General features: G+C 39.5%; 1 protein-coding gene across 2 annotated transcripts in view; it reads left to right on the forward strand.

Annotated features, from left to right (window-relative positions):
• The window catches only part of LOC100313722 (S-phase kinase associated protein 1-like protein), a 36179-nt gene extending 10068 nt beyond the window's left edge, over nucleotides 1-26111 (forward strand). The window contains exons 2-5 of one of the 2 annotated variants that reach the window (XM_085493487.1): nucleotides 2280-2376; nucleotides 3590-3804; nucleotides 17923-18063; nucleotides 23943-26099. In XM_085493487.1, the coding sequence (XP_085349613.1) occupies nucleotides 2280-2376; nucleotides 3590-3804; nucleotides 17923-18063; nucleotides 23943-23978 (489 nt within the window). In that variant the 3' untranslated portion in view covers nucleotides 23979-26099. 2 annotated transcript variants of the gene reach the window in all.
• The last annotated feature ends 244 nt before the right edge of the window (nucleotides 26112-26355 follow it).

The following is a 26355-nucleotide window of genomic DNA, read 5'->3' on the forward strand; positions in this document are numbered from 1 at the left end:
CTCAACAAATTTTACTTCTTTTTTTTTTTTTGATATGAAATGTAAGTAAAATCCGACTTATTTTTATCGGGAGCGATTATTTTTGATCACTTGATCGCTTCGAAAAAAAAAAACAGACCCGCCATGATGTTTGTGAAACATTAGCATGTGTCCTTTGACCTGATGGGTCAAGAATTCCATTAACCAATCAAAATGCCGCATGGTAATGCCGGTAGAACCCAAAGTTTTCCGAATGGTAGTGATCATAAAAATTACATTGCGGAAGTAAAGCGATGTCGTAACACGATGTGTTGGCATCGATTTCAATTGAAAACTGCATGACAGCTTTCGAAAGAGGTGATTTGCAATTTTTAAAAGGTAAATTAGGTCTTGAAAGAAGAGTTTTTACATGATTCACAATGATAACAGTTCAAATGTATTTTACCAAATCACGCAATAAACACGTTGTTTTTTCTTGAGTAGCGTGAACTGATCGTGAACTCCGATTTGACCATGTTATATCGAGGTGGAATTGATTTTGAAATAATTTTAGCTTTCAATCTAAAGACTGTGTCTATCGCAGAAAGTATTTACTTACAAACAAAGAGGTGCTAATTCCACAAATTTGACTAGCCGCTACGTATCGTGCGACTAGGTCTATTGTTTATAAATTATAATCCACGACTGGCAGGATGCGTGTCGGTCGGTACGTAATTATACCAACAATCAGACAATAGTCCTCGTCGGAAGCATTTCCGTGGTGGTCACTAATTTTGAGTGACGGTCGGGGCCGGCCGGCGTGGCGAACAAAGCTTTTTTACATCTGATATTGGCATGTCAAATATGAAATCAAGCGCCGATGTGGGAACACATAGCGCCGAGGTCCCAAGTGAAGCGCCGAGATTCACAGGTATAGCGCCGCAGACCTCGGCGCTAAAAAGCCCTGGGGAGAACCCTGCATAAATCAAGTTCTATTCTTGAAATTCGACCCCGTGTCTTAGTGTTCCCTCAGTTCTTGACCGAGTGCTCATGTTTATTGAAACCTCGCATAAATCAAGAAATAAGTACGTGTACAAAGTGTACGAAAGCATTCCTTTATTTGACCTTATCATACGATCACAAAAACAACTTTTTAAAATCTTTTTTGGGGTGGTCCTCGGCAAATTAAAACTGTAGGTCCTTCTAGCTAACTGTAGGCCCTGATATTTAACAAACAAAGACTAAACGGATAATACAAGCTTGCAATTGCAAAACCTTTTACTAATTAATCAGATATATTATCTGTAGCCTCAAAGAGGTCATCATCATTTCTTTCGTCACTAAACTCATCAAAATATTCAAAAAAAACATTATCACTGGCCGACTCTGAACCTGACATGTATTTTGCATCGTGTTCACAATCTTACTAACCGACAGCTGACCGTAGGATCCTCGACAAGGCCGGCAATACATCGCCTTGTTGTTATCAAAAAGTAACCAGTCTTTGAACTCCGCCTGCCAGCTAACTTGGAATGTGCGTGTTTTACGCCTAGACCGTTCGAATTCTTGCTGTTTGTCACGCCTTCTTTGTGTAGTTTTCACATATTTAGCAGCAGGCTCCTGGCAGTTTAAATATCGCCACATACTTCGATGTAGACGTAACTCTGCAACTATTGATACCAGCGTGTTCGATGCAAATCAAAGATGGCGGAACATAAAATGTAAGCGCGAATTCTATTTGTTTGAATCGGAGGCTTCATCTGCCTACAACCAATCAGATCATTTGTTACAGTTTCCACGTTCGGCGCATTTCGCGATCATTTGGCGAGCTTGAATTATGACTCGTATGTCTAGGTCGATGAGTGATGCCATTTGTTGATCAAACATGCAAGAAAACGCAATTTTGAAACAATTCTGGAGTTACCGGTACTATCGATATTTATTTTATATTTGGTCTTACAATTATACTAAATAATGGAACGTTTTTTTTTAAATATAAATTTATGATCGGTCACAAGGACTGATGGTCTTTCACAGCTCTAGGCCCTTTACACCCACTGTCGGCGTGAGGCCGACAGACCAACGTTAATTTCGAACACTGGTCCTCGGTTCAGGCCCCTGGGCGCATGCCCGGGGTAATACGGTAAATTACTGTCAAAGTTTGTTCTGTATCAACTGATCTTGTTGAATGAAAGATGTCAATACCGACACCATTCTCAGTGTGGAGAAACAAACAATATCAATCTATATTCCAGATTGTTATCCGATATTTTTCTAGATATCTACAAACATACATACAATTACATACTGTTTTTTTAAAGATGCCGAACATAAAGCTACAAAGTTCTGATGGTGAAATATTTGAAGTTGATGTTGAAATTGCCAAACAGTCAGTAACCATTAAGACTATGCTTGAAGGTAAGTGGTAGTAGGTTACTCAAAGTTAAAAGTGCTAAGGTAAAGACAAATCTTCATTCATTTTAGTCTGTCGAAAGAAGTACAAAACAAAAGGGACTTTACAAACTGTATGTTTTGAGTTACATTTATCAGTACTGAATAGATTAGGCTGGAGGAATAAATTAACACTACAAATTATGTGTTCTTAAATATGGACATTTTTGAATTAGCCTTAAGTAAAGAAGCGCTAGAATGCCCTGTCTTCACAGCTAGTTATCGTAAAAGCTCTAATTTGGACATCAGGAAAGATTGAAAGGCCTTAATTTGGTTCTAAAATAGGCCTCACAGAATGTTAGAAAATTGTAGTCAATTGTGGGTAATGAAAAGTATAGTCTAAAATGAGTTTCAAATGAAATCAAACAAGAATGCATTGCTTAGTAGCAAATGTTCAGTGTCAAGCACAACTACCAATAACGGGATTTACAAGAACCGGAATCCATAACCGTACATGGGCAGCCCATGACCAATTATACAGTACAGTGTGCAAACAAGGTCCCATTTTTCTCGCCAGTGGTGAGGCTGTGTCTCCCCACTGTCTAGCCCATGGCGTACATATATTAGACATTACGAGTTCCTGATGCACATCATTTATTTTTCAGATTAGATTCAAAATGGCTGACTGGTGGCCATTTTGTTTTAATGATTGGGCTTCTAGAGCCATATCTCTTTTATGCTTTGACTGATTATATATTAAAATTTTATATATTCGTTATAAATCATGTTATATATATACATCTCTCAATATGGACAAGTAACTTGTTTGACGATCAGATACAAATGTCAATCATTTTAATGTTAAAAAATCATATTCCTGACATGGTTATATTCCAGCTATATTACTATAAATAAAACTATATATCTTAAATTTTATAACTAACTGGGACTGTGCCATGCATGGCTTGTTCTGAGATGAGGCACTTGTTTTATACTAAAATATCTGAATTACTTTGAATAAAGCTGGAAATTATGTCCCTCAAAATAATTAAACAAATTAGGCATCAATGTTTTTGTAAGATATTTACATCTATCAAGTACATTCAGTAAACTTGTTTGTATTCAAAATTAATTATGACAATGCATATTCATATTGAAACAAACTATGATAAAGGGAATATAATATTATATAGCAAAAGGCAAGGTCACTAGAGTTCAACTATGTTTGTTAATATTTTAGATCTTGGTATGGATGAAGATGATGATGATGCTATTCCTTTACCCAATGTCAATGCTGCTATTTTAAAAAAAGTAATTCAGTGGTGTACTCATCACAAAGATGACCCACCGCCACCAGAAGATGAAGAAAACCGTGAAAAAAGAACAGATGATCTCAGTCCTTATGATATTGAGTTCCTGAAAGTAGATCAAGGAACATTATTTGAACTTATTTTGGTAAATATCTCCTAATGTGTCGGCTATATATAATAATGTATATAATTTTTAAGTCACTGTGTGGCTTTTTTGGGAGGAAAATGGGTCTCTTGTGTTCATCTGTGCACACATTTCCACATCATGACTTGTGTTCATCTGTGCACACATTTCCATATCATGACTTGCGTTCATCTGTGCACACATTTCCATATCATGACTTGCGTTCATCTGTGCACACATTTCCATATCATGACTTGTGTTCATCTGGCCACACATTTCCATATCATGACTTGCGTTCATCTGGGCACACATTTCCATATCATGACTTGTGTTCATCTGGGCACGCATTTCCATATCATGACTTGCGTTCATCTGGCCACAAATTTCCATATCATGACTTGCGTTCATCTGGGCACGCATTTCCATATCATGACTTGTGTTCATCTGTGCACACATTTCCATATCATGACTTGTGTTCATCTGTGCACACATTTCCATATCATGACTTGCGTTCATCTGTGCACACATTTCCATATCATGACTTGTGTTCATCTGGCCACACATTTCCATATCATGACTTGCGTTCATCTGGGCACACATTTCCATATCATGACTTGCGTTCATCTGGGCACGCATTTCCATATCATGACTTGTGTTCATCTGGCCACACATTTCCATATGACTTGCGTTTATCTGGGCACGCATTTCCATATCATGACTTGTGTTCATCTGGCCACACATTTCCATATCATGACTTGTGTTCATCTGTGCACACATTTCCATATCATGACTTGTCTTCATCTGGGCACACATTTCCATATCATGACTTGCGTTCATCTGGCCACACATTTCCATATCATGACTTGTGTTCATCTGTGCACACATTTCCATATCATGACTTGTGTTCATCTGGCCACACATTTCCATATCATGACTTGTGTTCATCTGGCCACACATTTCCATATCATGACTTGTGTTCATCTGGGCACGCATTTCCATATCATGACTTGCATTCATCTGGCCACACATTTCCATATCATGACTTGTGTTCATCTGGGCACGCATTTCCATATCATGACTTGCGTTCATCTGGGCACGCATTTCCATATCATGACTTGTCTTCATCTGGGCACACATTTCCATATCATGACTTGCGTTGATCTGGGCACGCATTTCCATATCATGACTTGTGTTCATCTGGCCACACATTTCCATATCATGACTTGCGTTCATCTGGGCACGCATTTCCATATCATGACTTGTGTTCATCTGGGCACGCATTTCCATATCATGACTTGTCTTTATCTGGGCACACATTTCCATATCATGACTTGCGTTCATCTGGGCACGCATTTCCATATCACGACTTGTGTTCATCTGGCCACACATTTCCATATCATGACTTGCGTTCATCTGGGCACGCATTTCCATATCATGACTTGCGTTTATCTGGGCACGCATTTCCATATCATGACTTGTCTTCATCTGGGCACACATTTTCATATCATGACTTGCGTTCATCTGGGCACGCATTTCCATATCATGACTTGCGTTCATCTGGGCACGCATTTCCATATCATGACTTGTCTTTATCTGGGCACACATTTCCATATCACGGCTTGTGTTCATCTGGCCACACATTTCCATATCATGACTTGTCTTCATCTGGCCACGCATTTTCATATTACGACTTGTCTTCATCTGGGCACACAATTCCATATCACGTCTTGTGTTCATCTGGCCACACATTTCCATATCATGACTTGTCTTCATCTGGCCACACATTTCCATATCACGACTTGTGTTCATCTGGCCACACATTTCCATATCACGACTTGTGTTCATCTGGGCACACATTTCCATATCATGACTTGTGTTTATCTGGGCACGCATTTCCATATCATGACTTGTGTTCATCTGGGCACACATTTCCATATCATGACTTGTGTTCATCTGGCCACACATTTCCATATCACGACTTGTGTTCATCTGGCCACACATTTCCATATCATGACTTGTGTTCATCTGGGCACGCATTTCCATATCATGACTTGTGTTCATCTGGTCACACATTTCCATATCACGACTTGTGTTCATCTGGCCACACATTTCCATATCACGACTTGTGTTCATCTGGCCACACATTTCCATATCACGACTTGTGTTCATCTGGCCACACATTTCCATATCACGACTTGTGTTCATCTGGCCACACATTTCCATATCACGACTTGTGTTCATCTGGGCACGCATTTCCATATCACGACTTGTGTTCATCTGGGCACACATTTCCATATCATGACTTGTGTTCATCTGGCCACACATTGCCATATCATGACTTGTGTTCATCTGTGCACACATTTCCATATCATGACTTGCGTTCATCTGTGCACACATTTCCATATCATGACTTGTGTTCATCTGGCCACACATTTCCATATCATGACTTGCGTTCATCTGGGCACACATTTCCATATCATGACTTGCGTTCATCTGGGCACGCATTTCCATATCATGACTTGTGTTCATCTGGCCACACATTTCCATATCATGACTTGCGTTCATCTGGGCACGCATTTCCATATCATGACTTGTGTTCATCTGGCCACACATTTCCATATCATGACTTGTGTTCATCTGTGCACACATTTCCATATCATGACTTGTCTTCATCTGGGCACACATTTCCATATCATGACTTGCGTTCATCTGGCCACACATTTCCATATCATGACTTGTGTTCATCTGTGCACACATTTCCATATCATGACTTGTGTTCATCTGGCCACACATTTCCATATCATGACTTGTGTTCATCTGGCCACACATTTCCATATCATGACTTGTGTTCATCTGGGCACGCATTTCCATATCATGACTTGCATTCATCTGGCCACACATTTCCATATCATGACTTGTGTTCATCTGGGCACGCATTTCCATATCATGACTTGCGTTCATCTGGGCACGCATTTCCATATCATGACTTGTCTTCATCTGGGCACACATTTCCATATCATGACTTGCGTTCATCTGGGCACGCATTTCCATATCATGACTTGTGTTCATCTGGCCACACATTTCCATATCATGACTTGCGTTCATCTGGGCACGCATTTCCATATCATGACTTGCGTTCATCTGGGCACGCATTTCCATATCATGACTTGTCTTCATCTGGGCACACATTTCCATATCATGACTTGCGTTCATCTGGGCACGCATTTCCATATCACGACTTGTGTTCATCTGGCCACACATTTCCATATCATGACTTGCGTTCATCTGGGCACGCATTTCCATATCATGACTTGCGTTTATCTGGGCACGCATTTCCATATCATGACTTGTCTTCATCTGGGCACACATTTTCATATCATGACTTGCGTTCATCTGGGCACGCATTTCCATATCATGACTTGCGTTCATCTGGGCACGCATTTCCATATCATGACTTGTCTTTATCTGGGCACACATTTCCATATCACGGCTTGTGTTCATCTGGCCACACATTTCCATATCATGACTTGTCTTCATCTGGCCACACATTTCCATATCACGACTTGTGTTCATCTGGCCACAGATTTCCATATCACGACTTGTGTTCATCTGGGCACACATTTCCATATCATGACTTGTGTTTATCTGGGCACGCATTTCCATATCATGACTTGTGTTCATCTGGGCACACATTTCCATATCATGACTTGTGTTCATCTGGCCACACATTTCCATATCACGACTTGTGTTCATCTGGCCACACATTTCCATATCATGACTTGTGTTCATCTGGGCACGCATTTCCATATCATGACTTGTGTTCATCTGGTCACACATTTCCATATCACGACTTGTGTTCATCTGGCCACACATTTCCATATCACGACTTGTGTTCATCTGGCCACACATTTCCATATCACGACTTGTGTTCATCTGGCCACACATTTCCATATCACGACTTGTGTTCATCTGGCCACACATTTCCATATCACGACTTGTGTTCATCTGGGCACGCATTTCCATATCACGACTTGCGTTCATCTGGGCCCACATTTCCATATCATGACTTGTGTTCATCTGGGCACGCATTTCCATATCATGACTTGCGTTCATCTGGCCACAAATTTCCATATCATGACTTGCGTTCATCTGGGCACGCATTTCCATATCATGACTTGTGTTCATCTGTGCACACATTTCCATATCATGACTTGTGTTCATCTGTGCACACATTTCCATATCATGACTTGCGTTCATCTGTGCACACATTTCCATATCATGACTTGTGTTCATCTGGGCACACATTTCCATATCATGACTTGCGTTCATCTGGGCACACATTTCCATATCATGACTTGCGTTCATCTGGGCACGCATTTCCATATCATGACTTGTGTTCATCTGGCCACACATTTCCATATCATGACTTGCGTTCATCTGGGCACGCATTTCCATATCATGACTTGTCTTCATCTGGGCACACATTTCCATATCATGACTTGCGTTCATCTGGCCACACATTTCCATATCATGACTTGTGTTCATCTGTGCACACATTTCCATATCATGACTTGTGTTCATCTGGCCACACATTTCCATATCATGACTTGTGTTCATCTGGCCACACATTTCCATATCATGACTTGTGTTCATCTGGGCACGCATTTCCATATCATGACTTGCATTCATCTGGCCACACATTTCCATATCATGACTTGTGTTCATCTGGGCACGCATTTCCATATCATGACTTGCGTTCATCTGGGCACGCATTTCCATATCATGACTTGTCTTCATCTGGGCACACATTTCCATATCATGACTTGCGTTCATCTGGGCACGCATTTCCATATCATGACTTGTGTTCATCTGGCCACACATTTCCATATCATGACTTGCGTTCATCTGGGCATGCATTTCCATATCATGACTTGCGTTCATCTGGGCACGCATTTCCATATCATGACTTGTCTTCATCTGGGCACACATTTCCATATCATGACTTGCGTTCATCTGAGCACGCATTTCCATATCACGACTTGTGTTCATCTGGCCACACATTTCCATATCATGACTTGCGTTCATCTGGGCACGCATTTCCATATCATGACTTGCGTTTATCTGGGCACGCATTTCCATATCATGACTTGTCTTCATCTGGGCACACATTTTCATATCATGACTTGCGTTCATCTGGGCACGCATTTCCATATCATGACTTGCGTTCATCTGGGCACGCATTTCCATATCACGACTTGTCTTTATCTGGGCACACATTTCCATATCACGGCTTGTGTTCATCTGGCCACACATTTCCATATCATGACTTGTCTTCATCTGGCCACGCATTTTCATATTACGACTTGTCTTCATCTGGGCACACAATTCCATATCACGTCTTGTGTTCATCTGGCCACACATTTCCATATCATGACTTGTCTTCATCTGGCCACACATTTCCATATCACGACTTGTGTTCATCTGGCCACACATTTCCATATCACGACTTGTGTTCATCTGGGCACACATTTCCATATCATGACTTGTGTTTATCTGGGCACGCATTTCCATATCATGACTTGTGTTCATCTGGGCACACATTTCCATATCATGACTTGTGTTCATCTGGCCACACATTTCCATATCACGACTTGTGTTCATCTGGCCACACATTTCCATATCATGACTTGTGTTCATCTGGGCACGCATTTCCATATCATGACTTGTGTTCATCTGGTCACACATTTCCATATCACGACTTGTGTTCATCTGGCTACACATTTCCATATCACGACTTGTGTTCATCTGGCCACACATTTCCATATCACAACTTGTGTTCATCTGGCCACACATTTCTATATCACGACTTGTGTTCATCTGGCCACACATTTCCATATCACGACTTGTGTTCATCTGGGCACGCATTTCCATATCACGACTTGTGTTCATCTGGGCACACATTTCCATATCATGACTTGTGTTCATCTGGGCACGCATTTCCATATCATGACTTGTGTTCATCTGGCCACACATTTCCATATCATGACTTGCGTTCATCTGGGCACGCATTTCCATATCATGACTTGTGTTCATCTGGCCACACATTTCCATATCATGACTTGCGTTCATCTGGGCATGCATTTCCATATCATGACTTGCGTTCATCTGGGCACGCATTTCCATATCATGACTTGTCTTCATCTGGGCACACATTTCCATATCATGACTTGCGTTCATCTGGGCACGCATTGCCATATCACGACTTGTGTTCATCTGGCCACACATTTCCATATCATGACTTGCGTTCATCTGGGCACGCATTTCCATATCATGACTTGCGTTTATCTGGGCACGCATTTCCATATCATGACTTGTCTTCATCTGGGCACACATTTTCATATCATGACTTGCGTTCATCTGGGCACGCATTTCCATATCATGACTTGCGTTCATCTGGGCACGCATTTCCATATCACGACTTGTCTTTATCTGGGCACACATTTCCATATCACGGCTTGTGTTCATCTGGCCACACATTTCCATATCATGACTTGTCTTCATCTGGCCACACATTTCCATATCACGACTTGTGTTCATCTGGCCACACATTTCCATATCACGACTTGTGTTCATCTGGGCACACATTTCCATATCATGACTTGTGTTTATCTGGGCACGCATTTCCATATCATGACTTGTGTTCATCTGGGCACACATTTCCATATCATGACTTGTGTTCATCTGGCCACACATTTCCATATCACGACTTGTGTTCATCTGGCCACACATTTCCATATCATGACTTGTGTTCATCTGGGCACGCATTTCCATATCATGACTTGTGTTCATCTGGTCACACATTTCCATATCACGACTTGTGTTCATCTGGCCACACATTTCCATATCACGACTTGTGTTCATCTGGCCACACATTTCCATATCACAACTTGTGTTCATCTGGCCACACATTTCTATATCACGACTTGTGTTCATCTGGCCACACATTTCCATATCACGACTTGTGTTCATCTGGGCACGCATTTCCATATCACGACTTGTGTTCATCTGGGCACACATTTCCATATCATGACTTGTGTTCATCTGGCCACACATTGCCATATCATGACTTGTGTTCATCTGTGCACACATTTCCATATCATGACTTGCGTTCATCTGTGCACACATTTCCATATCATGACTTGTGTTCATCTGGCCACACATTTCCATATCATGACTTGCGTTCATCTGGGCACACATTTCCATATCATGACTTGCGTTCATCTGGGCACGCATTTCCATATCATGACTTGTGTTCATCTGGCCACACATTTCCATATCATGACTTGCGTTCATCTGCGCACGCATTTCCATATCATGACTTGTGTTCATCTGGCCACACATTTCCATATCATGACTTGTGTTCATCTGTGCACACATTTCCATATCATGACTTGTCTTCATCTGGGCACACATTTCCATATCATGACTTGCGTTCATCTGGCCACACATTTCGATATCATGACTTGTGTTCATCTGTGCACACATTTCCATATCATGACTTGTGTTCATCTGGCCACACATTTTCATATCATGACTTGTGTTCATCTGGCCACACATTTCCATATCATGACTTGTGTTCATCTGGGCACGCATTTCCATATCATGACTTGCGTTCATCTGGGCACGCATTTCCATATCATGACTTGTCTTCATCTGGGCACACATTTCCATATCATGACTTGCGTTCATCTGGGCACGCATTTCCATATTATGACTTGTGTTCATCTGGCCACACATTTCCATATCATGACTTGCGTTCATCTGGGCACGCATTTCCTTATCATGACTTGCGTTCATCTGGGCACGCATTTCCATATCATGACTTGTCTTCATCTGGGCACACATTTCCATATCATGACTTGCGTTCATCTGGGCACGCATTTCCATATCACGACTTGTGTTCATCTGGCCACACATTTCCATATCATGACTTGTGTTCATCTGGGCACGCATTTCCATATCATGACTTGCGTTTATCTGGGCACGCATTTCCATATCATGACTTGTCTTCATCTGGGCACACATTTTCATATCATGACTTGTGTTCATCTGGGCACGCATTTCCATATCATGACTTGCGTTCATCTGGGCACGCATTTCCATATCATGACTTGTCTTTATCTGGGCACACATTTCCATATCACGGCTTGTGTTCATCTGGCCACACATTTCCATATCATGACTTGTCTTCATCTGGCCACACATTTCCATATCATGACTTGTCTTCATCTGGCCACGCATTTTCATATTACGACTTGTCTTCATCTGGGCACACAATTCCATATCACGTCTTGTGTTCATCTGGCCACACATTTCCATATCATGACTTGTCTTCATCTGGCCACACATTTCCATATCACGACTTGTCTTCATCTGGCCACACATTTCCATATCACGACTTGTGTTCATCTGGGCACACATTTCCATATCATGACTTGTGTTTATCTGGGCACGCATTTCCATATCATGACTTGTGTTCATCTGGGCACACATTTCCATATCATGACTTGTGTTCATCTGGCCACACATTTCCATATCACGACTTGTGTTCATCTGGCCACACATTTCCATATCATGACTTGTGTTCATCTGGGCACGCATTTCCATATCATGACTTGTGTTCATCTGGTCACACATTTCCATATCACGACTTGTGTTCATCTGGCCACACATTTCCATATCACGACTTGTGTTCATCTGGCCACACATTTCCATATCACGACTTGTGTTCATCTGGCCACACATTTCCATATCACGACTTGTGTTCATCTGGCCACACATTTCCATATCACGACTTGTGTTCATCTGGGCACGCATTTCCATATCACGACTTGTGTTCATCTGGGCACACATTTCCATATCATGACTTGTGTTCATCTGGCCACACATTGCCATATCATGACTTGTGTTCATCTGGCCACACATTTCCATATCACGACTTGTGTTCATCTGGGCACACATTTCCATATCACGACTTGTGTTCATCTGGGCACACATTTCCATATCATGACTTGTCTTCATCTGGGCGCGCATTTCCATATCATGACTTGTGTTCATCTGGCCACACATTTCCATATCATGACTTGTGTTCATCTGGCCACACATTTCCATATCATGACTTGCGTTCATCTGTGCACACATTTCCATATCATGACTTGTGTTCATCTGGCCACACATTTCCATATCATGACTTGTCTTCATCTGGGCACACATTTCCATATCATGACTTGTGTTCATCTGGGCATGCATTTCCATATCACGACTTGTGTTCATCTGGCCACACATTTCCATATCATGACTTGCGTTCATCTGGGCACGCATTTCCATATCATGACTTGTGTTCATCTGGCCACACATTTCCATATCATGACTTGTGTTCATCTGTGCACACATTTCCATATCATGACTTGTCTTCATCTGGGCACACATTTCCATATCATGACTTGCGTTCATCTGGCCACACATTTCCATATCATGACTTGTGTTCATCTGTGCACACATTTCCATATCATGACTTGTGTTCATCTGGCCACACATTTCCATATCATGACTTGTGTTCATCTGGCCACACATTTCCATATCACGACTTGTGTTCATCTGGGCACGCATTTCCATATCACGACTTGTGTTCATCTGGGCATACATTTTTCCATGTCACGACTTGTGTTCATCTGGCCACACATTTCCATATCATGACTTGTGTTCATCTGGGCACGCATTTCCATATCATAGCAAGCAAATAACACCGAATAAACGGCAAGGTAAAGACTATGTCTAATTATAGTAAACACGTACTGCGTGCGTGACTCGAACCGGCGCTCGCGTACGGCACCTAATCGCCTAGCTTCACGCCACTACACGTCTTCCCCTCGGCCACCGGGCATCCCCAAAAAAAGGATGCTTAATAACCGAGCTTATTACGTGCAGAGAACATGAAACCCGTCCACGCGATCCACGCCACACAGCGTGGCCAGAATGTGGCAAAGGCCTTCAGATCTGGCGCGGATCGCGTGGACGGGTTTCATGTTCTCTGCACGTAATAAGCTCGGGTTATTAAGCATCCTTTTTTGGGGATGCCCGGTGGCCGAGGGGAAGACGTGTAGTGGCGTGAAGCTAGGCGATTAGGTGCCGTACGCGAGCGCCGGTTCGAGTCACGTACGCAGTACGTGTTTACTATAATTAGACATAGTCTTTACCTTGCCGTTTATTTGGTGTTATTTGCTTGCTTTGCTTCCTATGTCGACAGCGACTGTAAGTTTGGAATTATTTCTCAGTACTTATTCACTGTTACAATGCTGTACCATTACTTTCACCATCCTACTACAGCCAGATCTGAAGGCCTTCGCCGCATTCTGGCCACGCTGTGTGGCGCGGATCGCGTGGACGGGTTTCATGTTCTCTGCACGTAATAAGCTTGGTTATTAAGCATCCTTTTTTTGGGTATGGCCGAGGGGAAGACGTGTAGTGGCGTGAAGCTAGGCGATTAGGTGCCGTACGTGAGCGCCGGTTCGAGTCCCGCACGCAGTACGTGTTTATTATAATTAGACATACAGTACAGTTCTCGCGGAAGCTTTGGCTTTTGTGGCATCATTGTCGCCTACGCATGGCTTCATTGTCGCCTCAGCATCGCATCATTGTGGCATCAGCTTCGCGTCATTGAAAATTGAAGCTATGTTCGCCTCGCTATTTTGTGGCATCATCGTGGCCTCAGCTTCGCAGTCTCATGGCATCAACATGGCATCAGCTTCAACTTATTGTGACATGAGTATGACCTCGTTATTTGCACGCAGAAGGGCAGTAAACAAAAACATGTACAGAAGTTCGATATGTAATCGATTTGAAATTCAAGGCGAATAAAATAATATGATCAAGAGTAAAATGACATTTTAAAAAGATATCTTGTTTAATTATTTTAGTGTTGCGAGTATTGGGCACCAAACACTTTGCGAAGTACATTACAATCGGCAAGATGACGAGTTCCATATTGACTAGAAGGAAAATCGTGATAAATTCAAATCACACGATGCAATCGTCGTTCTGATACAACACAATTTGCTGTATACGAAGTGAAACTGTTCTTGTTATAAATTTACCTTTTTTCGCTCATTTTATTTGCTGCTAGAAGAGCAGATTCGGATTCTTCATTTCGGTGGTATTTTTCTGTGTTTCGTTTAGTTTTAGCCGAGTCCGACCCCATGCCCGGACTACTAAAACATGCAATACAAGCGTATGCCGCCTGGAGCGTCGGCGTCGTCGCCAGTCATCTTGATACAAAGTTCCAAAACAAGTGCGTACATTTCCAACATATGATTGGATGGTTGTAGTGGCGTCGGTCTGGTAAAATTTGACAAACAATTCTCAAAATTAAGTCACGATCAGTGATCTGAGCTCGATCTATATGTACTTTAAAAGTATTCTCACAAACATATTTTCGAATGAAAACGAGCCACATGCCCTATAAAAAATCGAATAGCGCTTGACATGCAGAAATAATTTATTGGGCTTCAGAAAAAAAACGTGTCCATTTAGTGTGGCCGTAAATATTTGGTGACCAGCCGATGAACAATTTGAAAATCATGATTCACACGGAAGTCCTTCGATACTGATAATTATCGACCCCTGTCTGGTTTACCTTATTTCCCAACTTGCAAAACTGATTTGTATCTCAGCCCTGTTTTTTTTTCTTTCTTTTTTTGAACTGAGGTAAAATCACATCCGTTTGTCAAAATATACCGATGTTTTTCAGTGAATAATTGCGAAGCCTGTCACAGCACAAACAAAACTTTGTGAATCGACGATGGAGATTGGATGGTACGACGACCCTTCAATTTGTGTTAAATATGTTTTGTTACAACATCATTGATTGGCTGAAAGTCACCTGATCGGAGCACGACCTGGGTCACAGAACCATATTTGTCCGTATTATCAACAGGACTTTGCGAAAAAACCACACCCACATTTTCAACCATTTTAGCGCGGAAGTTGCCAACAAATGTCGAAAACTCGTGAATTTTATGAATTCGAATAAAATAAAGCTAGCGATTCGTAAGACTGGTTAATAATATATCCCCCGATGCTCTTCGATTTTTTTTTATTTCAAGGTGAGAAATGGATAGTAGTAGTTGAAGTTCCATCGATTTCAAGGCGACTATTTAACCGCGACAACTCTACGCCCTGTTGTAGTTTCGCGAGGTAAAACAAAAATACAATAAGTAGTACTTGTTTAATTATTTGGTTGTACAGCCCGCAAATTACGGGACATGATCCCCATGAATTGCGATAAATAAATGCTGGTTGTGTTGAATGACGGACGTCGGGACCGTTTGGAGAAACAAATTACGGTCGGTAGACATTTCAAACAAATGAAATTATTAACGAAAGACGAGATTTTTCCAGGTATTTACGATCATACGGTCATACCAAATATATACAAAATTGACAAATACACAAAGAGGTGTAATAGTAGGTCATTTTTATTTTAGCCTTAGAAATATTTTCTGTCACTCAGTCCACGTCCATGCGTGGGAATTCTATTTAGCTTCATGGTCCTTCGGCTTGTCTTCTGCTTGGGGGAAAACAACAATAATTATACAAATCGTAAACTCTACACAATCAGGAAAAGAAACCCACACAACCATGTTGTACTTCTGTTGAATACATTTTGTAGCAGTGCGTCACGTCGGAATATTGTCTAAAATAAAATATTCAATCCCAGCCAAATCTAGGTCAAAGGGTCAGATTGCGTGCATATAATTATAGATAGTTAAAACAAAAAGTATTTAAACTTTTGACGGTTGTTCAACATCTATGCACGGTTACTAAACTAAACTAGTAACCGTGATCTATGAAAACCAGAAAATTTTTAGTAGTCCGAATTTGTGCACGGTCAAAAATAAAACGGAAATTGACCGGTCAAAAGCGGAAGCGGTCAAGAGGTTTGGGGGAAATGAGTACAGTACTTCTTTGTTTGATGAAGCGATGCTGATGCCACATTGTCGCCATAATGAGGCCGCAATGAAGCGAAGCGATAATCGCCTAACTTTTTAATGTCGCGACATTGAAGCGATGCTGAAGCCATAACAATGCCATAATGATGCGATGCTGAAGCGAAGGTGAAGCTGAAGTGAAGCCAAAGCTTCCGCGAGAACTGTACTGTAGTCTTTACCTTGCCGTTTATTCGGTGTTATTTGCTTGCTTTGCTTCCTATGTCGACAGCGACTGTGAGTTTGGAATTATTTCCATATCATGACTTGTCTTCATCTGGGCACACATTTCCATATCATGACTTGTGTTCATCTGGCCACACATTTCCATATCATGACTTGTCTTCATCTGGGCACACATTTCCATATCATGACTTGTGTTCATCTGGGCACGCATTTCCATATCACGACTTGTGTTCATCTGGCCACACATTTCCATATCATGACTTGTGTTCATCTGGCCACACATTTCCATATCACGACTTGTGTTCATCTGGCCACACATTTCCATATCATGACTTGTGTTCATCTGGGCATGCATTTCCATATTATGACTTGTGTTCATCTGGCCACACATTTCCATATCATGACTTGTCTTCATCTGGGCACACATTTCCATATCATGACTTGTGTTCATCTGGGCACGCATTTCCATATCATGACTTGCGTTCATCTGGGCACGCATTTCCATATCATGACTTGCGTTCATCTGGGCACGCATTTCCATATCATGACTTGTGTTCATCTGGGCACGCATTTCCATATCATGACTTGTGTTCATCTGGGCACACATTTCCATATCATGACTTGTGTTCATCTGGGCACACATTTCCATATCATGACTTGTGTTCATCTGGGCAAACATTTTCATATCATGACTTGAGCTCATCATAATTTAATGCCAAATAAAACATTAAAAACAATACAAAAACATTTCTGAATGAAAAATGCAATCACATTTAAGTGTATAATAATGCATCAGTATTGCTATAATCTGTGTATATGAAATAACAAATGAGGCCACACCAAACTGCAAAATTAATATCAAATTGCGATAGTACAATTGTGTAATGATGTTTCTATATTCTTTATATAGGCAGCAAATTATCTGGACATCAAAGGCCTCCTTGATGCGACTTGCAAGACAGTCGCCAATATGATAAAAGGCAAAACACCAGAGGAAATCAGGAAGACATTTAATATAAAAAATGACTTTACTCCAGCTGAAGAAGAACAGGTATGTGTAGTGTGGGCTCTATCTGTCTGGCAGTGTAGCATATAGATACATGTATCAATAATAGGTATGTGTAGTTTGATCTCTGTCTGTCTGGCAGTGTAGCATATAGATACATGTATCAATAACAGGTATGTGTAGTTTGGTTTCTGCCTGTCTGGCAGTGTAGCATATAGATACATGTATCAATAACAGGTATGTGTAGTTTGATCTGTCTGTCTGGCAGTGTAGCATATAGATACATGTATCAATAACAGGTATGTGTAGTTTGATCTGTCTGTCTGGCAGTGTAGCATATAGATACATGTATCAATAACAGGTATGTGTAGTTTGGTTTCTGTCTGTCTGTCTGGCAGTGTAGCATATAGATACATGTATCAATAACAGGTATGTGTAGTTTGATCTGTCTGTCTGGCAGTGTAGCATATAGATACATGTATCAATAACAGGTATGTGTAGTTTGATCTGTCTGTCTGGCAGTGTAGCATATACAGTACCTGTCAAAACCGACCCCTGGATAAACCGACCTACTGTCAGAACCGACCGATTTATGTAGCCCCGAAATTTCTCCATAGACGCCTATGTTAAAACAACCTGTGAAATCCGACCACTGTTTACTCCGAACAACGACCGCATTGATCGGTCCCAAGTCCAATATTCACACTGAATACATCGACCATCCGACCAGTTGCACCACATCCGCTGTCTAGTAATTCGGTCTGCCCGGCCTAAAAAGTGTGCATTGTGTCCAAATTCCGCAAACGTCACAGAAACAATACCAAATCTCACACTACAAGTAACGTCCCGTGTAAAACAATGGCAACTGATTACATTTTTCACACCACACGCCCACGCATCGCGTGGTGTCTGGACAGTATAATGACCCCGGATATAAACAAATGATCGGGGTCATCACCTTCAATTGCGGTGAAGCACACTGCATTATCACTTCTTCAACGCTCAAAAGACATTGAGTTTTCTTCTTTCCATAACGATTCTGATCGACAATTTTGTGCTTTCGAATGTTTCCGTAAAGGGGGCTTCAAGATTGAAATTTATGATGACGAAGAAGCAGACGACAACAAAGAATTCGGAAACCTTATTTAGCAAGTTGCAGACCCGCAAACACAGTGTAGCGTTGTAGAATACCTCCACTTTGATGAACGTATACTGACTGAAGCAATGTATGATGGCGAGTGGGAGCAACACATTGTTGAGAATTTTATTGCAGACAAAGAAAACCATGAATCTATAAACAACAATGACATAAATTGCAACGACAGTCAAATTATTGACCCCCACAACGACAGTGACTTGACGCATGGCGATGTGCTAGACATGTTGACAAGATTACAGAACAAAAACTCCAGTTACTTGACAGATATCCAAAATTTCATAATTCGAACGGAAAACAAAATCGTTGAAAAAAAGATGTTCTTTAAAGTAGTCAAAACTTGATGATTTTTTTACATCATAATTTGATTCATTGACTCACAGTTGAGGGACTGTGATTGACTTAACAGCAAAATCGACTGTCTGCATAAATTATGATAATTACATGTAGCTCACGTGAACTTACGTAGTGATGTCATCCAAAATGGACGCCTTCAGTTACGATACGCAATACTTACCCGATCTGTTCGAATAGTTATTTTAATGTTAATTGATGTCATGTACATACCATAATATTTTTGTCTTGTTTGGTAAATTATTTTATTGAAACAATACAATAAATGCTCATTTTAAATACATGTAGAATCACCGGAGACAAACTCTGATGTCTTTCATTTGTCCCGTGTTTACAGCACATGTAATTGTTGTTTCAATCAAAGTCACGCCCACCCTGAATAAACCGACTCCCTCTGAAAACCGACCATAGATCCCAGTCCCAGTCATGGTCGGTTTTGACAGGTTTTACTGTAGATACAGTATCAATAACAGGTATGTGTAGTTTGGTTTCTGTCTGTCTGGCAGTGTAGCATATAGATACATGTATCAATAACAGGTATGTGTAGTTTAGTTTCTGTCTGGCAGTGTAACATATAGATACATGTATCAATAACAGGTATGTGTAGTTTGGTTTCTGTCTGTCTAGCAGTGTAGCATATAGATACATGTATCAATAACAGGTATGTGTAGTTTAGTTTCTGTCTGGCAGTGTAGCATATAAATACATGTATCAATAACAGGTATCTGTAGTTTGATCTGTCTGTCTGGCAGTGTAGCATATAGATACATGTATCAATAACAGGTATGTGTAGTTTGATCTGTCTGTCTGGCAGTGTAGCATATAGATACATGTATCAATAACAGGTATGTGTAGTTTGATCTGTCTGTCTGGCAGTGTAGCATATAGATACATGTATCAATAACAGGTATGTGTAGTTTGGTTTCTGCCTGTCTGGCAGTGTAGCATATAGATACAGTATCAATAACAGGTATGTGTAGTTTGGTTTCTGCCTGTCTGGCAGTGTAGCATATAGATACATGTATCAATAACAGGTATGTGTAGTTTGATCTCTGTCTGGCAGTGTAGCATGTAGATACATGTATCAATAACAGGTATGTGTAGTTTGATCTGTCTGTCTGGCAGTGTAGCATATAGATACATGTATCAATAACAGGTATGTGTAGTTTGGTTTCTGTCTGTCTGGCAGTGTAGCATATAGATACATGTATCAATAACAGGTATGTGTAGTTTGGTTTCTGTCTGTCTGGCAGTGTAGCATATAGATACATGTATCAATAACAGATATGTGTAGTTTGATCTGTCTGTCTGGCAGTGTAGCATGTAGATACATGTATCAATAACAGGTATGTGTAGTTTAGTTTCTGTCTGTCTGGCAGTGTAGCACATAGATACATGTATCAATAACAGGTATGTGTAGTTTGGTTTCTGTCTGTCTGGCAGTGTAGCATATAGATACATGTATCAATAACAGGTATGTGTAGTTTGGTTTCTGTCTGTCTGGCAGTGTAGCATATAGATACAGTATCAATAACAGATATGTGTAGTTTGATCTGTCTGTCTAGCAGTGTAGCACATAGATACATGTATCAATAACATGTATGTGTAGTTTGATCTCTGTCTGTCTGGCAGTGTAGCATATAGATACATGTATCAATAATAGGTATGTGTAGTTTAGTTTCTGTCTGGCAGTGTAGCATATAGATACATGTATCAATAACAGGTATGTGTAGTTTGGTTTCTGTCTGTCTAGCAGTGTAGCATATAGATACATGTATCAATAACAGGTATGTGTAGTTTAGTTTCTGTCTGGCAGTGTAGCATATAGATACATGTATCAATAACAGGTATGTGTAGTTTAGTTTCTGTCTGGCAGTGTAGCATATAGATACATGTATCAATAACAGGTATGTGTAGTTTGGTTTCTGTCTGGCAGTGTAGCATATAGATACATGTATCAATAACAGGTATGTGTAGTTTAGTTTCTGTCTGGCAGTGTAGCATATAGATACATGTATCAATAACAGGTATGTGTAGTTTGGTCTCTGTCTGTCTGGCAGTGTAGCATATAGATACATGTATCAATAACAGGTATGTGTAGTTTGGTTTCTGTCTGTCTAGCAGTGTAGCATATAGATACATGTATCAATAACAGGTATGTGTAGTTTAGTTTCTGTCTGGCAGTGTAGCATATAGATACATGTATCAATAACAGGTATGTGTAGTTTGGTTTCTGTCTGTCTAGCAGTGTAGCATATAGATACATGTATCAATAACAGGTATGTGTAGTTTAGTTTCTGTCTGGCAGTGTAGCATATAGATACATGTATCAATAACAGGTATGTGTAGTTTGGTTTCTGTCTGTCTAGCAGTGTAGCATATAGATACATGTATCAATAATAGGTATGTGTAGTTTGGTCTCTGTCTGGCAGTGTAGCATATAGATACATGTATCAATAACAGGTATGTGCAGTTTGATCTCTGTCTGTCTAGCAGTGTAGCATATAGATACATGTATCAATAACAGGTATGTGTAGTTTGATCTCTGTCTGTCTAGCAGTGTAGCATATAGATACATGTATCAATAACATATATGTGTAGTTTGATCTCTGTCTGTCTAGCAGTGTAGCATATAGATACATGTATCAATAACAGGTATGTGTAGTTTGATCTGTCTGTCTGGCAGTGTAGCATATAGATACATGTATCAATAACAGGTATGTGTAGTTTGATCTGTCTGTCTGGCAGTGTAGCATATAGATACATGTATCAATAACAGGTATGTGTAGTTTGGTTTCTGTCTGTCTGGCAGTGTAACATATAGATACATGTATCAATAACAGGTATGTGTAGTTTGGTCTCTGTCTGTCTGGCAGTGTAGCACATAGATACATGTACATGTACCAATAACAGGTATGTGTAGTTTAGTTTCTGTCTGTCTGGCAGTGTAGCATATAGATACATGTATCAATAACAGGTATGTGTAGTTTGGTTTCTGTCTGTCTGGCAGTGTAGCATATAGATACATGTATCAATAACAGGTATGTGTAGTTTGGTTTCTGCCTGTCTGGCAGTGTAGCATATAGATACAGTATCAATAACAGGTATGTGTAGTTTCATCTGTCTGTCTGGCAGTGTAGCATATAGATACATGTATCAATAACAGGTATGTGTAGTTTAGTTTCTGTCTGTCTGGCAGTGTAGCATATAGATACATGTATCAATAACAGGTATGTGTAGTTTGGTTTCTGTCTGTCTGGCAGTGTAGCATATAGATACATGTATCAATAACAGGTATGTGTAGTTTAGTTTCTGTCTGTCTGGCAGTGTAGCATATAGATACATGTATCAATAACAGGTATGTGTAGTTTGGTTTCTGTCTGTCTGACAGTGTAGCATATAGATACATGTATCAATAACAGGTATGTGTAGTTTGATCTGTCTGTCTGACAGTGTAGCATATAGATACATGTATCAATAACAGGTATGTGTAGTTTGATCTGTCTGTCTGGCAGTGTAGCATATAGATACATGTATCAATAACAGGTATGTGTAGTTTGATCTGCCTGTCTGGAAGTGTAGCATATAGATACATGTATCAATAACAGGTATGTGTAGTTTAGTTTCTGTCTGTCTGGCAGTGTAGCATATAGATACATGTATCAATAACGGGTATGTGTAGTTTGGTTTCTGTCTGTCTAGCAGTGTAGCATATAGATACATGTATCAATAACAGGTATGTGTAGTTTGGTTTCTGTCTGTCTGGCAGTGTAGCATATAGATACATGTATCAATAACAGGTATGTTTAGTTTGGTTTCTGTCTGTCTGGCAGTGTAGCATATAGATACAGTATCAATAACAGGTATGTGTAGTTTGGTTTCTGTCTGGCAGTGTAGCATATAGATACATGTATCAATAACAGGTATGTGTAGTTTGATCTGTCTGTCTGGCAGTGTAGCATATAGATACATGTATCAATAACAGGTATGTGTAGTTTGGTTTCTGTCTGTCTGTCTGGCAGTGTAGCATATAGATACATGTATCAATAACAGGTATGTGTAGTTTGATCTGTCTGTCTGGCAGTGTAGCATATAGATACATGTATCAATAACAGGTATGTGTAGTTTGGTTTCTGTCTGTCTGGCAGTGTAGCATATAGATACATGTATCAATAACAGGTATGTGTAGTTTAGTTTCTGTCTGTCTGTCTGGCAGTGTAGCATATAGATACATGTATCAATAACAGGTATGTGTAGTTTGATCTGTCTGTCTGGCAGTGTAGCATATAGATACATGTATCAATAACAGGTATGTGTAGTTTGGTCTCTGTCTGTCTAGCAGTGTAGCATATAGATACATGTATCAATAACAGGTTTTCATAGATATAATTATTTTTTCGCATTATTCTTTCAGGTGCGGAAAGAAAACAGCTGGTGTGAAGAGAAGTAGAACATTTCACTGGCTATTGGAAAAAAAACCTTTATCTGATGTAATGTATATATAATACCTGCAAATTGTAAATCAGTCATCACAATGCTATGAAACATGGCTATTAAAGTATAGGTTTGATGAAAGAACTCCACAAATGCAGAGAAATGCAATTTACATCCATTCTATATCACTTCTTGTTATTTAATCTTCAACTTTTTAATTTTTATACATTGTCGCTATTATGATTTTCCATCAATAAATTATGGGTAAAATATGACATAACTGTTAAAAATTAAGCAAATGATTTCATCCATAGCTTGAAAAATACTGTTGCAAATTAGTTGTAATGTTAGTGTATTCTACAATGTTATAAAGTTTCAATTGGAAGTTTTTTAAAAGTTATAGATGAAATGATTTTATCATGTTGTATTTAACATATACTACATATACTGATGAAAAATTTAATATCTAGAAACAAAATTGTAAATTTGTGTTCCTGTATTTTGGAGTTCTTTAGACAGTGTTATGTTGTTAAGCTCAGTATTTCAACTAATTTTGCAAGTCATCTATTCTTAAAATGAATTGTTGGCATTTTAGGTTCCAAATTCAAATTCTAGTTGCCAAATTAGCTAAAATAGCATGTGGCTATTTCAAATTGTTTTGTGCAGTACCAGTAATTTATATTTTATTATTTGCTATTTGAGTGCTTAACTTCCTGAAAAATTACTGAAGAAAACAAATTGATAAGAATGTTTAGTTTTTCTCTGTTTGATAAACCTTGATTCAATACAGTAATTGTTAATTCTGTGATCGCTTAAAATTAAAAAAAAATAATGTTTGCTCAAATAAATAAAAACTAGTATGATGCATCACATCTACTTTATCTGAACTTTCATAAACTTTCAGAAATGTACTTTGTACATTAGTGTTTGGTATTATTGTAAAATACTTTATTTTAGCTGGAATTAATTTTTGCTGAATTCTGACTAGTTGAATGTAAATAGAGGGAAAAACGTATATTCGCTGGATTTTATTTTTACTGAATCATTGCTTCAGTGAAAATAGCGAAAATTAATTCCAAGCGAAAGTAAAGTATTTTACAGTATTCTACTTGTGTCAGATCTTCTGTATTCCACATTTAGCAAGCCTGAAGAAGTCGTCCAATAGAAGTAATGGCCATTTACCTACGGTAAATAGGGCAAATGTTCTTCTTGCACAAGGTCACAAACACCCACATTGAGCTGGAAATATTGTTATTACCTCCCTCTCAGATGATAAACATGAATTGTAGTCTCCATAACAATCACAAATGTCACCAGTTAATACAATCCAGCTTAGCTTTTGTGAAAAATGTTGTTTGTGAACACAATTACCCTGGTTGTTCATATTCTAAACTATGTATCAATTTTGTGTGAAAACTGAGGCATGAAAGTGAGTGTTCTTATCAATGGACTTGTGTGTTGACATTCTTAAGCAATCTATTTCAAATTCTAATTAATTATAGACTTCATTCTTTATCGTATTAGGTATTTACAAATTTAGTTTTAGAGCTGTATCTCTAACATACCCGAACAGATCATGTTCAAACAATATATGCATCATACATCAGGTTGTACGTATGCACATTTGACAATTTGTTGGCAAGTTGGCTGAATGTTAGCTAATTTTAATGATATGATCCCTCAAAATCAAGCATTTCTTGTTCGTGCATGTACACATTTTGTTGAAACTTCATATGCCCATTAAACGTTGTCAGACCTTGATGCAAGGCATTTTCTTTATCAAATCCGATTCAAAATAGCTGACTGGTTGCCGTTCAGTTTAGTTCTGAGGCTATATCGCTGGCTGTTAAAACTTTATATATTTTTCTTGAACTTGATAACTCGCAGGGGCTATGAATTGTGGACTTCTGAATTCAAAGACAGTAAGATTAATGTACAGTGGTAATCTGTGACTGTTCCCCTTGATAATTTTGTTTTATGTTTGCAAATCAGCAATTCATCTGTCAATCATCACTTTGTATTTGTATTGTTAAATTTTACACACTATGTTCTGAGCCATAAACATCAAATTGGCTTTAAATGTTTTGTATTATATTTGTTGGTTATTGATTAATAAAATGAGTTCCTCTCAGAACAACTGTTCATTTAACCCAAAGCATATTTTAAATAAATTCCTCTCAAAGCTACCATTCATTTCTTTGAGGAGTTCTTCAGAGCTACTGTTTATTTTACTTAAAGATCCTCTCAGTTTTACTGTTTTGTTCTCTGTGTTTCTCTGTACAGTCTCTAACAAGTCCTTTTCAGAGTGAATCCCATGCAGGTTTTCACATGAATCCTGGACGCACCTTTAGCTGAATTGTTTGGCATCTACTGGTAAGTGCAAGAACAGGAAA

Source organism: Saccoglossus kowalevskii, chromosome 19 (assembly GCF_978046115.1).
Source record: "Saccoglossus kowalevskii chromosome 19, keSacKowa6.1, whole genome shotgun sequence".
Lineage (NCBI taxonomy): Eukaryota > Metazoa > Hemichordata > Enteropneusta > Harrimaniidae > Saccoglossus > Saccoglossus kowalevskii.